General features: G+C 34.3%; 1 protein-coding gene across 1 annotated transcript; it reads right to left on the reverse strand.

Annotated features, from left to right (window-relative positions):
• Positions 1–523: 523 nt before the first annotated feature.
• LOC131633984 (protein neprosin-like) lies at positions 524–2,896 on the reverse strand. Its single transcript, XM_058904655.1, has 7 exons — positions 2,693–2,896; positions 2,489–2,575; positions 2,210–2,371; positions 1,956–2,108; positions 1,245–1,298; positions 1,013–1,159; positions 524–913 (listed from the first exon to the last, which is right to left on the reverse strand). Exons 1-7 carry the CDS (start codon positions 2,894–2,896, stop codon positions 524–526), a joined length of 1,197 nt encoding a protein of 398 aa, XP_058760638.1.
• Positions 2,897–13,988: the final 11,092 nt, after the last annotated feature.

The raw sequence follows: 13,988 nt of genomic DNA on the forward strand, positions 1-13,988 counted from the left end.
TAAAATTTTAAAGATTTATTCTCATGTTAGTGGATGAGAATCTAACATTCCCATGAGAATAAAAAGTAACCACCTATAACTACTCATTTATATATTTTTTTAATCCATCAAACAAACTCACAACTATGAAAATTGGTCACTGCAGGCCACGAAACCAAAGGAGTGGAAACAAATACGCACATCTTAAAAACTAATGTTGGCGGTTTAAGCTTCAAGCAATTAACAAACAAGGTGGAGTAGTTAAAATTTATAAGGGCAAAGGTGGGAAAGAAATAGACCAACCCAAAAGGGTATATCCCCCTTTATATATAGCTATAGATACAATCAATTATTATATTTATAATTTTTTGACGTAGTTAAAACTTCCATAAGAGCAACATTACTTAACTAATTCTCAAGTTGGACAAAAATAAATAAAAATTACGAAATTAAAAAACAATATGACGAAATTATTTCATTAAATTACTTCCTTTATTTTTTTAACTTTTGAATATACGCACTACTTTCTTTTTTCAACTTATTCTTATAAATACCCATAAAGACAATTACCATTTCTACCAGGTCCACCATAGTAAAAGTGGAATCCTGCATCTGAACTAAACCAACTTTCAAGATTATAACATTTTGGATGATCTACTGAATACTTGGGTTCTGGAGGGTCAATCCAAACATTAGAAGAAACCTTAACTTGATTATTATTAAAATATGCAGCTTTTCCAAAACCCTCTTCAGCAAAATGACCACTACCCATGGAAGTGGCAGTATGATACCCTGAAGGGTTTATATCCAGTACTTCTCCACCAAATTGAACTAAATGTGCTTCACCTTTTAATTCTTTGAATAGGTTGGATGGCCAGTATCCAAGTATATGTCCTTCTCCATATCCAAGCCACCAATGTCCACTATCCGTATCCTTCAAAGACAAATAAATTTAATAAAATAAATTTTTTGTCACAAAGTTATTCATAATTATGATTACAAGTTAATTTGGGTGTTCTCAATAGAATATTACCTTTTCAATCCTTAAGCTCCAACCATATTGATTACTATTATATGTGGAAGTTTGATCAATTGCCCTTTCAAGATATATTTCTGGGTTAGTTTGAATAAAACCCGGACATTCTAAATTATAGCATCCTGTTTGATTATAACCATCAGCCTGCATTTATTATTAATATTATCACTTTATCATCAATAAATTGTAGTTATAATATCACCTCTCTTACTTCAATTAATTTACTTACGGTCCAATAAACAAAAAATCGTGTCTTGTTGTCCCCGTATTTACCTGGGAAGACCTGCATAAAAATGACTTGATATTTTTAGTTAATTGTTTAAAATATAAAATTAAGTAAATGGTTGAAAAGGAAAACAAGATGGTAGTTGAGAGATGAGTTCTTGTAGTTTTGTTAATTCTATATAAATTCCGTATTTAACACGGACAAAAATTACTGGTCATATGAGAATTTCCCAATGATCAAACCAATTTTTACATCCATGTTTAGAGATAACAAAAATAGTGTGAGTTTGAACTCGCAGATCACAACTAAAAATATTTTTAAAATATATATAACTTTTTTTTTTGAACAAAGGAAACTCAACTCATATCATTAATAATCAAAAGGTCAATACAAGGAGGAACCACATTAAAGAAACTACGCCTAGTCCAAGAATCGGCCGCCTTAGCTAAGGCATGAGAAACCGAATTCGCTTGGCGCTTTACAAACTTTACCTCAAAGTTGGGAAAATTATCCAATAAACTACGAATAGACGAAATAATAGTACTAAACTCAGAGAAACCAATAACATCAGAACAAATGGCATGAATCGTATTTTGAGGATATGCCAATTAAATGGTCAAAAATGGATTTATAACTATTAAATAAGAAAATTTGAAAACAAAAATCATTCAAAAATAAATAAAAGAAAATGAATTAGGGTATTATTTGTCATGCCTGCCAACCAACTTCAATATTTTCTGAAAATGATTGAGAGATAATCCATATTTTAGCCGCACTAAATTCATCTTTCTTTTCCACTGAGGGGGTCCAGATGTTTATGTTAGCCTTTGCTCCTGTGAAACCCCCTTCCACAATTGCAGTTGCATGCTGTTTTAGCAAGGATGTAACATTTTAATTACAAATAAATATATAGAAAATAAATAAAATTAGTGGAAAACATTTAGTTGTTTTAAACTGTTATGGCATACATAATGTCTTTGGCTTATATCTTTTCTTTCAAAAAATTTATCTTTTCTTCTTCTAATTGGTATTGTTCCTTCTGGACAAAATTCACCCGATAAACTCCAAGACTGAATGCTATCACTCAAATTAGTTATTTGTTTATGCCCTTTTGATTTTTTTGGAGGATTCTACAACAACAAAAAATTTACATTAATTATCAATTATAAAACTAAAATATAACAGTTTACTTAGGTTAAAATACTAATTTTGAAATCACCTTAATTAAAAAAATAAAAAATAAATACCCATAGTTTGTGTCCTTTTAATAAAGGATGATTAAAAGCTGGTTGTTTATGAATCAAAACACAGTCAATAATATCACCTTCAAGACTCTGCGAAAAAATAAACGCAAATGAAATAAATTCAAAAACAAATATATAAGAAATTAGAAAAATACTAACGAGAGTGTCGGGGTCAGGGGACACTCTTTTAAATTTATTCTAACATACCTGAATTGCCTTGACTGCAAACTTATTGATTGGTTGAAAGTGTGATTTTAACGTTTCATTCAATTTGTTAAATTGATCCTCATATCGTAAAGTTTGGTTGAGTTTTTGATGATTGATTATTTTTGAAGAGTTAATAGGACAAATGAAAGCAACAAGAAAAAGAGAATGCAGGAGAAAATGGATGATTGGGGAGCTTAAGTCCATTTGTGTTTTGTGAGTGTTTTTCTTATGTGTATTGTCAGAAAATTTAATTACTTAGCTAATAAATACAAGGAAAAGTTTCGAGTACTTTGTATGTATCTATTATACATATATATAGTACAAATGTATTAATTATACAGAAAAAGGAAATTTAAATGTATTTAGCCAATTAATTAAATTTATTGTTTTAAATTTGTAATGTCTTATATGTACGTTCAATATAGACAATTAATTTATGGTAAACATTCGGGTACCTTTAAATTTGTTGAATATTGATACCATCAACCAATCAAACACCATCATTCATTGTCATCTCATATTTTTATTTTATTTAATTTTGAATTAAACTAAATTTTTAATATAATTTACACTAAATGTATCGGTATCCATCTTTATTTTTTTCTATTAGTTGGACTTTGACTTCCAACTAGAATAGTCTCAAACAATTTAGCGCAAATTTTAAATTCAAAATTGAGCGGAAACACAACAAGTTATAAAAGAAATTATATTTCATTTAATTCATAAATAACATAAAATATATTATAAATTAAATTATTTAATAATATTTAGATAAAATTGGACTAATATTATTTTCAAATTTTTTTATTTTTAAAACTTTTTTATAAAAGTATTTTTTTCAATTTGCAAAAAATAATGAAGCTGGTTGACAGGACGGACTCAAAATATTTTTAGGCTCTGTTTGGTAAGACATGTTTTGGAGCTTATAGCTTATGTCTTATGTCTTATAAGCTTATATGATAATTTAGACATGTTTGGTAACGGTCTTTTTATCACGAGCTTATAGCTTATTTTACTAACTTATAGCTTATTTTCTAGACGCTATTTTAAATAGCGTTTTAGCTTATGTCTTATAGCTTATTGTTTTTTCTTCCTTTTTTATCCTTATTATTTTAATTAATATCCATTTTTAACCCTTCTAATTTATTTTAATTTAAAATAAAATAATTATACATTAAATATCTTTTATGTCATTTTACATTTATAAGTTAATTGAACCACTAATTTTACCAAACACTTCAATTAGCTTATAAGCTATCAGTCTCAACCATCCGCTATAAGCTATCAGCCATCAGTCATCAGCCATCAGTCAAAAGCTATAAGCTATCAGCTAACTTATCAGTCAACCGCTATTTTTACCAAACAGACCCTTAGTATGAAAGACATTATATTACATTAAAAATAAATTTAATTAGTATACACCGTAATCATGAAAGTATATTACGTATATATATATTTAATTATATTTAAATATTATGTATATAATATTAATGTCATAATACATAAATTTTAAACTATGTGACTATACTAAGTATATAATTATATAGTTGCCATATGTTATTTTTTTTAAAAGAAAATTTTCATTAAGTTGAAGACTCTTTGCTATTTTTTTTTCTAAAGGGCACTAATATAATGAAACGGAGAACTATGGGGTGGGTATAGGTTAGGCCGGCCTACAAAGGTTTATGGCCTAACCTATATAAGGTCAGATCAAACCAGACTTATTTATCAAAAAGATCAGGTTTAGGTTTTTTAAAAGTCTAATTAATAAAATAGGTCAAAAAAAAACTTATGAAGCCTTATAGTCCGATCTATATTTTCATGTATATTAAAAATAGATTAAATAGATTGGCCTATATTTGCATATATATTAGAAAAAAATGCTAAATAAGAAAGCCCATATACACATATATATTAGAACAAATGCTAAATAGGTCGGTTTATATATGCATATATAGGTCGATTATAATGTTTCTTAAATAATATGAATTAATTGAAAACCATAATGAAAAATAGGCTTTGAAATAAGCTTTCAGGTTAGGCCAGGCTATGAAAGAGATCTTATTATAGACCACAAGTCAGGCTCAGACATTTCAAGTTTATTGTAGGTCAGGCCCGGGGCTTATAAAGTCTTGCCTAGCCTAGTCTATTTCCACCCCTAGAGAGAACTAAAGTTCTAAAAAAATATATACAAGTTACGGAGGAAAAAACCCCGGAAGAAAAATTACACGCCAATTGGAATTTATGACAGATAATACCTGTCACACCCCAAAATTGACCCACTAAGACTTGTCCCTTCTTATTTATTTTTATTGGCACATCATTTAAAATATGTATGTATTAAAATATATATGTATATAAGTGTGTATTACCCTAAGAAAATTCCTAAAGGCAAAGCAAGACACGCGTCCTCGTAAGAGGATTCCCTCATTCCAATAAGAAACTTACACAAAAGAGATAAAAAGCATATCGACAACAGATGGTGTCGAAAATTCTTGGAGTCGAAGCAAGAGTAAAATTCGAACGTATGAGCTCCACACTTAGCAGATTTTTTAGATAAAGCGTTCGCAGTGTGGACAGAGAACGGTTATCCGAAACAAGTAAAGCGCGAATGTTCAAAATTCAAAGTTTGAAATATTAAGGAAGTGGTTACCAGACTAAAATCGTGGGCCAAAGGCGCCAAACACAAAGAAGGATCCTGTGAGGCGGTTGCTAATAATTTAAATCTTAGTCGTAGATTTTACTAGGTGGTTACTTCATGTAAAGCCTATAAATAGGACAGAATAATGTAGAAAAAGGGTGTTCACTATTACAATCAAACTACTTGCTTACACTCTGCTCATTTTCCCCCCTTCAGGAAACAAGAGTTGCTGAGAGTTCTGATGTATGTGAATCACCATCTTTAATTTCAATGCAATCCTTTTACTTTTTAATCATACGCTTCGAAGCTTTCATTTGTATTGTGCGTTTTAACCAATATTTGCTTTGTCTTTTAATCATTGCTTCAACCAAGTAACCTGGAACTGGTTGTTGTCATCAGAAAACCAACCTTGAGTCGAAGCTATCTGATGGTCACGAGTCACCCCAGAAGATCAGGGTCGGAGTAGTCATAATATCATAAAATCTAAGTTTAAGTTTGCCCCATCGGTCACGAGTCATTTGTCGGTCGAATCTAGCAGTTAGTGTGGAAAAACATTGTATCTATTACCAGCCTTAGAAAGCTGATTCTTAGGCAAACACTTCGATGAGATAGATACAATCCTGAAGAACTTTAGCATGTGGTCTTAAGATCAACTGGTCGATCTTGCAAGTAACCCTTAGTTTCAAGTCTTTAGGAGGACCAGCGGTTGTTTACCAATTTCCACAGTAAACAAAATGGCACGCCCAGTGGGACCATCGTGCTAGTTTTTCGTTTCATTACATGTATGAAACTTAGGAGTGGGAAACAATATCAGAACCCACCCAAAAAGGTTAGGTCTAGGATGACGAAAACCCCTAACCCAAATAACGTTGATGAAGTCCCTTCCCATTCGCTGGACTCCTCAAATACAGTGCTTACTCCGGTGGACCCAGCGAGTGGTGCAGAGACAGATGTTGTAGTTCTGAGAATGGGGACGGCAGATATCCCTGTGATACCACCAGGGGGAACTGGAGCAAGAGGTACTCCTTTTCGACCTACTGTGCCTCGTTTCGGAACCGCTGACCCCACGTATGGAATGTAGTATTCCTTGATGGTTAGTAGTCAGTCGACATCAAGTCCTGCTTTAGTTTCGGATGCACAAGGATCCACACCAGATACCCAAAACAGGGCAAACCAAAGCAGAGTTGTGCCTTTGTCGAATACGTCTGTAGTTGTGCTTAGGCAACAGATGGTTGATAGCAATCATGAGTTAGTAAACATGTTAACTAACCAACTGGGAACTGTTTTTAATCTTATAGTGCAGGAATCAGCAGAGTCGAATAGGCAGGTGGTCGACCAACTCACTCGACTATGAAATTACCTGGGGGTACCTCAGACGACCGGTCGACAACAACCTCAAGCTCATAGACAAGTGGTTGTGCACACACCTGCAGAAATGTACCAATGTGGGAAGGATCCCATCCACAATGTTGGTATTGAGAAGAGGCAGAAGTTTTCCATACTTCTCCTTGAAAGCTTGGGGGTTGACCACCAGTTTTCCGAGCTTTTCCAATTCCTCGACCTTAGGAATCTTGAAGGTGTATTTCCTAGCTCTCTTTCTTCCGTAATCCATGGTATAGATCCTTAAGTCCTTTCTCCGTTTCTCTCTTTCTATGAAGTTCAAAACGTTTGTTATTTAGTTTCCTTGAAAACCGACTCGAAAAAGACTCTTTGGTTTTAGTTATTATTATGATGTATGAATGCATGAATGCGCACACAAGAGTTTTTAACAAACATGGCGTAGAAGGGTATAGTGGTCATGGAGTCACAACGCAAACCTCGTCCCAGGGTAAACTAAGGATAAGGATTTTTGTACCTGTAGAACGGGTTCTAAGGGACTCAGAGCTTTTGCTCAATCTTAAAGATACGTTGACTTGTATTTCCAAGAGAGTTTTCTCTAAGTGTAGTATTTGCGTGACAGTCACTTTCGTAATCACCGCTCTACGTCCTAAAAAAGGCTTTAAGTGGGGTTAATGTGTTTCTAGGTCCTCCTGATACAAACCAGTCTCAGAATGCATTAGCGCAGTTAATCACAACCAGCCAGGAAAATCCCAAGAGTAAATTTGGGAACCAAGATTAGAGGGTCTTCACCGAGAAGACATCCTCCATCCTATCTTATGTTGCACTCAAATCCGGGTATAGGATTTCTCACCACAAGGGGGAATCAAGCCCTTTCCCGATACAGAATAAACAAAATAAACAAATATATATGCAGAAAACACATGATATGACACAGAGGTTAGGCATGATCTCTCTTGTTTGAGGGGGAATTTGGCATCCCTAATTCCTCATTGGGGGTTGGACTAACACAGGTCAACCATTGGTTTGGATGAAAAACCAAGGTTATTACTTTCCCCAGCAGAGTCGCTATTTGGTGTGGTGTCATTTTCTTTACCTCCTCGTTTCACTTGGGAGGACGGCATGCTAGACCCTTCACGCGAAATTTGGAAGGAGAATGCGCCCGTGGTGGGATGAATTTTATTTCAGTTCTTCCTACGATATCACACGAACTTTTTAATTATCCTACAGAAGAGGAAGGGGAAAAAGATCTCAAATAAACCCTAGGAGTTTGCTAAGTGTGGAGATTCACCTAGACTAGAAATTCTGTAGTCCGGGAGGTCGGTTATACATAGGGAAGAGTTTAAGCACCCTACATATCTGTAGTACTCTACGGGAACCCTCTCTGTGTCTATGTGTTTGTGTTTCTAATGATTGGGAAAGTTTCTCCTTTGTGTTAGGAGAAGGAATTGAATTGAATTGAAAAAGACAGATAGACTGACTATTTTTGGTTTTTTATTAACTCGCTGAGATTCCTTGTGAACCTCATGCCTACATATCCCTAATGGAAGTCAGAGCTTTATGTAGTTTGGAGAACTAATTAGGGAAATTAATTATTTTTGGTACCTTGCTTGAAGCTCAAGGTTGATGCTTGAATTAAATCTCTGTTTACAGTAAAGAGGCGTGAAATCATCTTTACAGAGAGGCATTTCTACTATTCCACCACAAACATTAAAAGAGTGACAGAAAAGCTGAATTCGTTTCATTTAAGAGGGGGCCTTACTTGTGTATGTGCAATTATACTAGTCAAATGCGTCTTAAATGAAAGAATGATACTCAACCAAATTAGGGAAAGTTACACATGCCTGGGTTAACTTGCCAGTGCATGTCTTTCAAAATCCTAAATGGGAGAATGATTAAAATTAAAATGTAATATTTGTTTGTTTGAAGGTGGTGAGATAGGTGAAATATCTCTCTATAGAGATAAGCTATTTCTATCTACTGTATAAAAGATTTGATTTTAGCTGGCTTGTATGAGGCCCAAGCTTGAGGCTTTTTGATTGATTTTATTGACTTTAGGAGATGACTTTACTGGGGATTAACTAAAGGAAATTTGTGTTCTGTACAAAGCCCAAAATTGAGGCTGACTCTAACTGGAGAGTGTTTATTTGATAGATTTTATTTGGTGTTATGTACAAAGCCCATAATTGTGGCTGACTCTTAATTGGGGAATATATTATTTTCTGCCTTGTATGAAGCCCAAGGTTGTGGCTGACTCTTACTAGGGAAGACACTATTTTCTGCCTTGTATGAAGCCCAAGGTTGTGGCTGACTGTTGAGGAAACTGAGTATGGATGACTCTATGGGAAAAAGATCCTAAAGGTTAGGAATCTTCTGACACAGGAAATGTGGTTTATCTGCCTTGTACAAAGCCCAAGGTTGTGGCTACTTGAAGGTGAAGGACTCACTGGGGAGACTCTATTATCTGCCTTGTACAAAGCCCAAGGTTGTGACTGACTCTGATAGGGGAATATCTATGAGTAAGGTTTTGACTCTAAAGGGAATACGTGCCTTGTACAAAGCCCAAAGATGAGGCTGACTAAAAAACATGGGGAAAGATCTACTAGTGTGGGATCTTTTGACTCAAAGGGATTTTTGACTTTGTTGGGGATTGTCCTATTGATTGACCCTACTGAGGATTATGCTTTTGGTTAAACAGGAACTGATGAATGAAAGACCCAGGTTTGAAAATGGACTCTACCGGGGAATTTGTCTTTAAAAAGCTGAATTTTGGAAGCTAACCCTTTCCAGGGAATTATGACTTTAGAGGACTGATTTTGGAGGCTAACCCTTTCCAGGGGTTTTACTCTGCTGGAGAGTTTATCTTTTAAAAGTTGAATTTTTGGAAGCTAACCCCTTCCAGGGAATTATGTTAAAAATGAAAGAATGAATGGAGGCTGACCCTTTCCAAGGGAAATTGTTAATGGCAGAATGATTATCTATTTGAGACTTTTTGTTTAAAGCCCAAGATTAAGGCTGACACTGACTGAAGATAAATAGATATGGATCCTAGACTCTGCTAAGGAGAAAATTATTGAAGATTGAGAATAAGGGTGACAGAGACTGTCCATGTCTCTCATTCCAAAAAGTGTACTCAATACTGAGATTGAGACAATCTTAGCATGTTTAAAAGTCTTGTTTTAAGAATAGGAGAAACTCACCAGGGTAGGCTAAAAGGTAACTAAAGACCTGTTCCTATGTTTATGAGAAACCTAATGGGTCCTTGTATACAAGCTAAAGAGTAAGCTGGGAATATGCTTTTAAGAAGCCTGTGGGTCCTTGTACAAAGCCCAAGAGGAGGCTAATCGAGGGTCATCGAGGGTCCTTGTTATAGCACAAGAGAAAGCTATGTGGTTTTGAACGTATTTTGGCTCTAAGCAAATGGGTAAGAGGTTTCACCGGGAATAATTTCTCTTGGGTGGATGTGTCCTATTTTGGGTTCTAAGGCTTTTTTCAAGATGTTTCACCGGGAATAATTCATCTTGAGGGTTTGAACTATAGATCTCTAATTAGGAAAGAGCCTTCACCGGGAAGACATTCTCAATCCTAGGCCATAGTCCTATAATATATATATATATATATATATATATATATATATATATATATATATATATATATATATATATATATGTATGTATAGTTTAACTGTCCTAAGGTTTACACTCAGACGTAGTTCTAAACAGTATATAAACAATTTATATTTGACAGTAATTTAAATGAAGACTATAAATTAAAAGCTATAAAGCCTAACCTGGATGGAGTGGAGGCCTTTGAAGATATATGTACAAAGCCTTACCCGCGGTTTGATTGTTTATTGTTAACAGTTGAATATTTATTATAAACAGTTAAAGGTTTTTGAAATCAGAAGAAGTGAAGATGGACACTAGGTCACATAGGTATCTGAAGAGCTTCACCGGGAATAATGTCCTTCAAATACCCGAAGAAGGTTTTGAAAACAGAGAGAAGATTTTGTAAATACAGTTTTTGAAAATAAAATGAAAAAGGGTTTGGGACTTACACTCTATTAGAGGCCCAAAGATTTATTTACTGTTTATGAAAAACAGTTGAATGACTGTTTGAAATGATACAAGGTTTTGTTGTCTGAAAACCTTGATCGTCTGTTTAATCGGAGATTGAAAACAGTTTTGAAAATTGACAATAGTTAACTTAATTATGATAGAGGCAAAGCCTTTATCTAAATAAGACCAAAATGAATAGGGTTTTATCACAAAAATATGTACAAGAGATTAGGTTTTTGAAAATCAAATGAAAAACTATATTTAAAGTATTAAAAAGAAACTTAAAATAAGTCATTTTAAACCTAATAAAAGTATATCAAATAAATATTATTTTTGTGATTTTTTTGGATATTCATAAAATATATATATTAAATGAGAAGTGTGTGAAAAATCAAGTGAAAATGATTTAATTTGATAGGTGAATTAATTATGTGAATTTGTGAAGAAAATGAAGGAAATTGGTGGTAAAAAAATAGGTTTGTCTCCACCAAGGCTTGAACTCGCGCCCTTGAAGTCACCAACTCAAAATAACACCACTGGGCAAAGCGCCAATTGGTGACTATAGTATGCGTCCAATGGGTTATATTTCAAAACAAGTTGAAAATCTTTGAAAAATAAAAGAAATAAAAAGTATGGGGCGAGGGGGATTCGAACCCCAGACTATTGGCATGAGAGGACTAAGAGCGCATGTGAGGCCACTAGGGCAAACGATGGATTCGTTTATTAAACGAATTCAACTAAATATATTTTAAACTTGAACCCTGATATTCAAAAGAATGGCGCCATCACCATCTTTGTCTTCAACCTCAAGTTCAGACATTTTTTAATATCTTAACTCCCTCAATTCTCAACCATTTGCAAAGATCTAAACATCAAACTTGTTCTAAATTCTCTCACGGTTTCAAATATGTAACTAACACAAGCTATAATTAACTATAACTAACGAATTATATAAAAGACGTGAAGAACCCTAAAAATTGAAAATGAAATTAAATGGCTATACTGCAAGATAAATAGATGATGAAAGAGGGTTTTCAATCCTCTGATGATGCAGAATTAAATGGTATTGAGTTTTATCACAAAGAGTGCATAAATTAAAGCGGTGGAGTTTAAAAACTTACCTCTGAAACTAAAGGTCGTGATGATGATGCAGAGCTTCTGGCTTTGAGTGAATGATTGCAAAAGCTTCCTGGGACCTTGATGATGCTATCTGGGCACTTGGATTGCTTTAAAAACCCCTGAAATGATCTGCTCAACCCCTCTTGCTTGAGCTTCAAGTATGAATTGAAGATGATGATTATGCACTTACAGATGAGCTGCGACCATCTGGATAGCTTCACCACACCCTAAGGAATGTGTCTGAATGTTTAGACTTGCTTGACACCCTCTAATTTGTCTTCAACTGCTCGAGCTCCAAAGTGAAAGTGACTATGGTGTTCCTGCACTTACAGAAGTGATCCAGGTGCTTGGATCACCTCTAATGAATCTTCTTGAGATGTTAGAAAGCTTACTTTCAAAAGAAAAGCTTTGGTTTGAAGAAAATGATTCTTCTTGCCAAAGAGCTCTTGAAAACTATAAGCAAGAGGGAGAGAAGGAGAAAGCAAGAATTATTGTTGCTTTGGTGTGTTTGATACTGAGGTATGCACTTGTATTTATAGGAAAAAGGCTCAGAGTAATTGGAGATAGTGAGCTTGCTTAGTGAGGGAGTTTTGGTTCCTTGGCCATGAAGAAATTCAAAGAATCTCCAAAATGCAATGATGGCCAAACCGAGCTAGCTCCCTATCCATTGATATTATCTGATCTTGGGGAACATTTCTGATGCAGAGGAGTGTTCCAATTGGTTGGTGAGAAGATTCCCTTGATGATTCATCCATTTGCCATAAATTCTCAAAATGCATTCATTACATAATCACATGTTCTTGTTTTTGGGAATATTCTTCAATCCTTATGCAATGATGAAAATGAATGGATGGAATCTTTACTTATGTGTTATAGGTCGTGTAGCATCCATTGGTGGAGTTAATTGCACAAATTTGCAAAGTTCCAATTTGTACATGACCTATAATTTTACTTCATGAGGCCAACTTTGAACAAACATAACTCCTAGCTCAAAATGAATTTGGAGAAGGTTGAACACAATTTTTAAAGCCCTTACTATTACTTCAATTCACTAGTTTGGAGTTTCTTCAAAATCACTAGGGAAATTTGTGGAAAATGGGCCTAAAGTTGGAAGAAAACTAGGTTAAAAACACTTAGAAAATTTTCTAAGTTTTTATGACCTATAACTTCCAAAGCTCAAATCTCTTAAATGATTGATTTCTTGAAAAAAGTTGCAATGTAAGAAGTTATTTTATTTGATGAGATCTACAACTTTCATGTTGGAAGTTTTTGAGTTGTGTAGGTGAAATTTTGAGATCCATGAACTAGGTCAAAATGCATTGTTTTGACTTTTTGTTGACTTTTTGATCCTTGATGAATTTTCTTGATCTTCTTTGGTCAAATGACTCCAATAATCATATATTGATGATATTGATCCTTAAAAGTCATGATTTGACCAAAAATCCTAAAAGTCAAAGGTGATCTTGTACAGTTGACTTTTTACAAATGAAGTGAAATCTTGGGTTTTTGTGTTGAATCAAGCTCTCCTCCTCAAATGGGTGATATGAATGGATTATATTGAGGTAATAGAAGTTCTTGAGCCATGTTTTGAGTTTTGGATCCATGTCCTGATTAAAAGTCAATTGTCCAGGTAAATTAGGTCAAAAACCCTAATTGTCGACCAGGTGAAATTGATGACTGTAGATCTTGAATTGAAGTACAATATCCATTGGATATTGCCATAGGGATCATTTGAGTATAATTTAACTCTTTTAGTGATAACTTGGAGCCTTTTAGGGTTTCCCAAATGTGGTCCCTGATTTTAGTCCTGGATGGGCTCAAAACCCTAGCCTGGTGAACTGAGCAAACCTGAGCCCTGATGACTGGTGTCTGATCAACATAGATGAATCATTTGAGTCTTGTGATAGTACTATAGGTCTTTCTCTCACTGATTGATCCTTTGTCTGAGCTCCTTTGTCTTTGAGCACCCTCAATTGAGTATCAGAATACAAAAAACTGCCCTAAGTGCTTATCTCAAGTTTTTTTTTGAAATGTCTGGAGATGTGACATCTCAGGGGGGTCAAAATTAGGGTATGACAAGGACGATCATCATTTATTGAGGTAACATCAAGGGACGGGATCATTTATGTTTAGGCAACTT

Source organism: Vicia villosa, unplaced genomic scaffold (genome assembly GCF_029867415.1).
Source record: "Vicia villosa cultivar HV-30 ecotype Madison, WI unplaced genomic scaffold, Vvil1.0 ctg.001198F_1_1, whole genome shotgun sequence".
Taxonomy (NCBI): domain Eukaryota; kingdom Viridiplantae; phylum Streptophyta; class Magnoliopsida; order Fabales; family Fabaceae; genus Vicia; species Vicia villosa.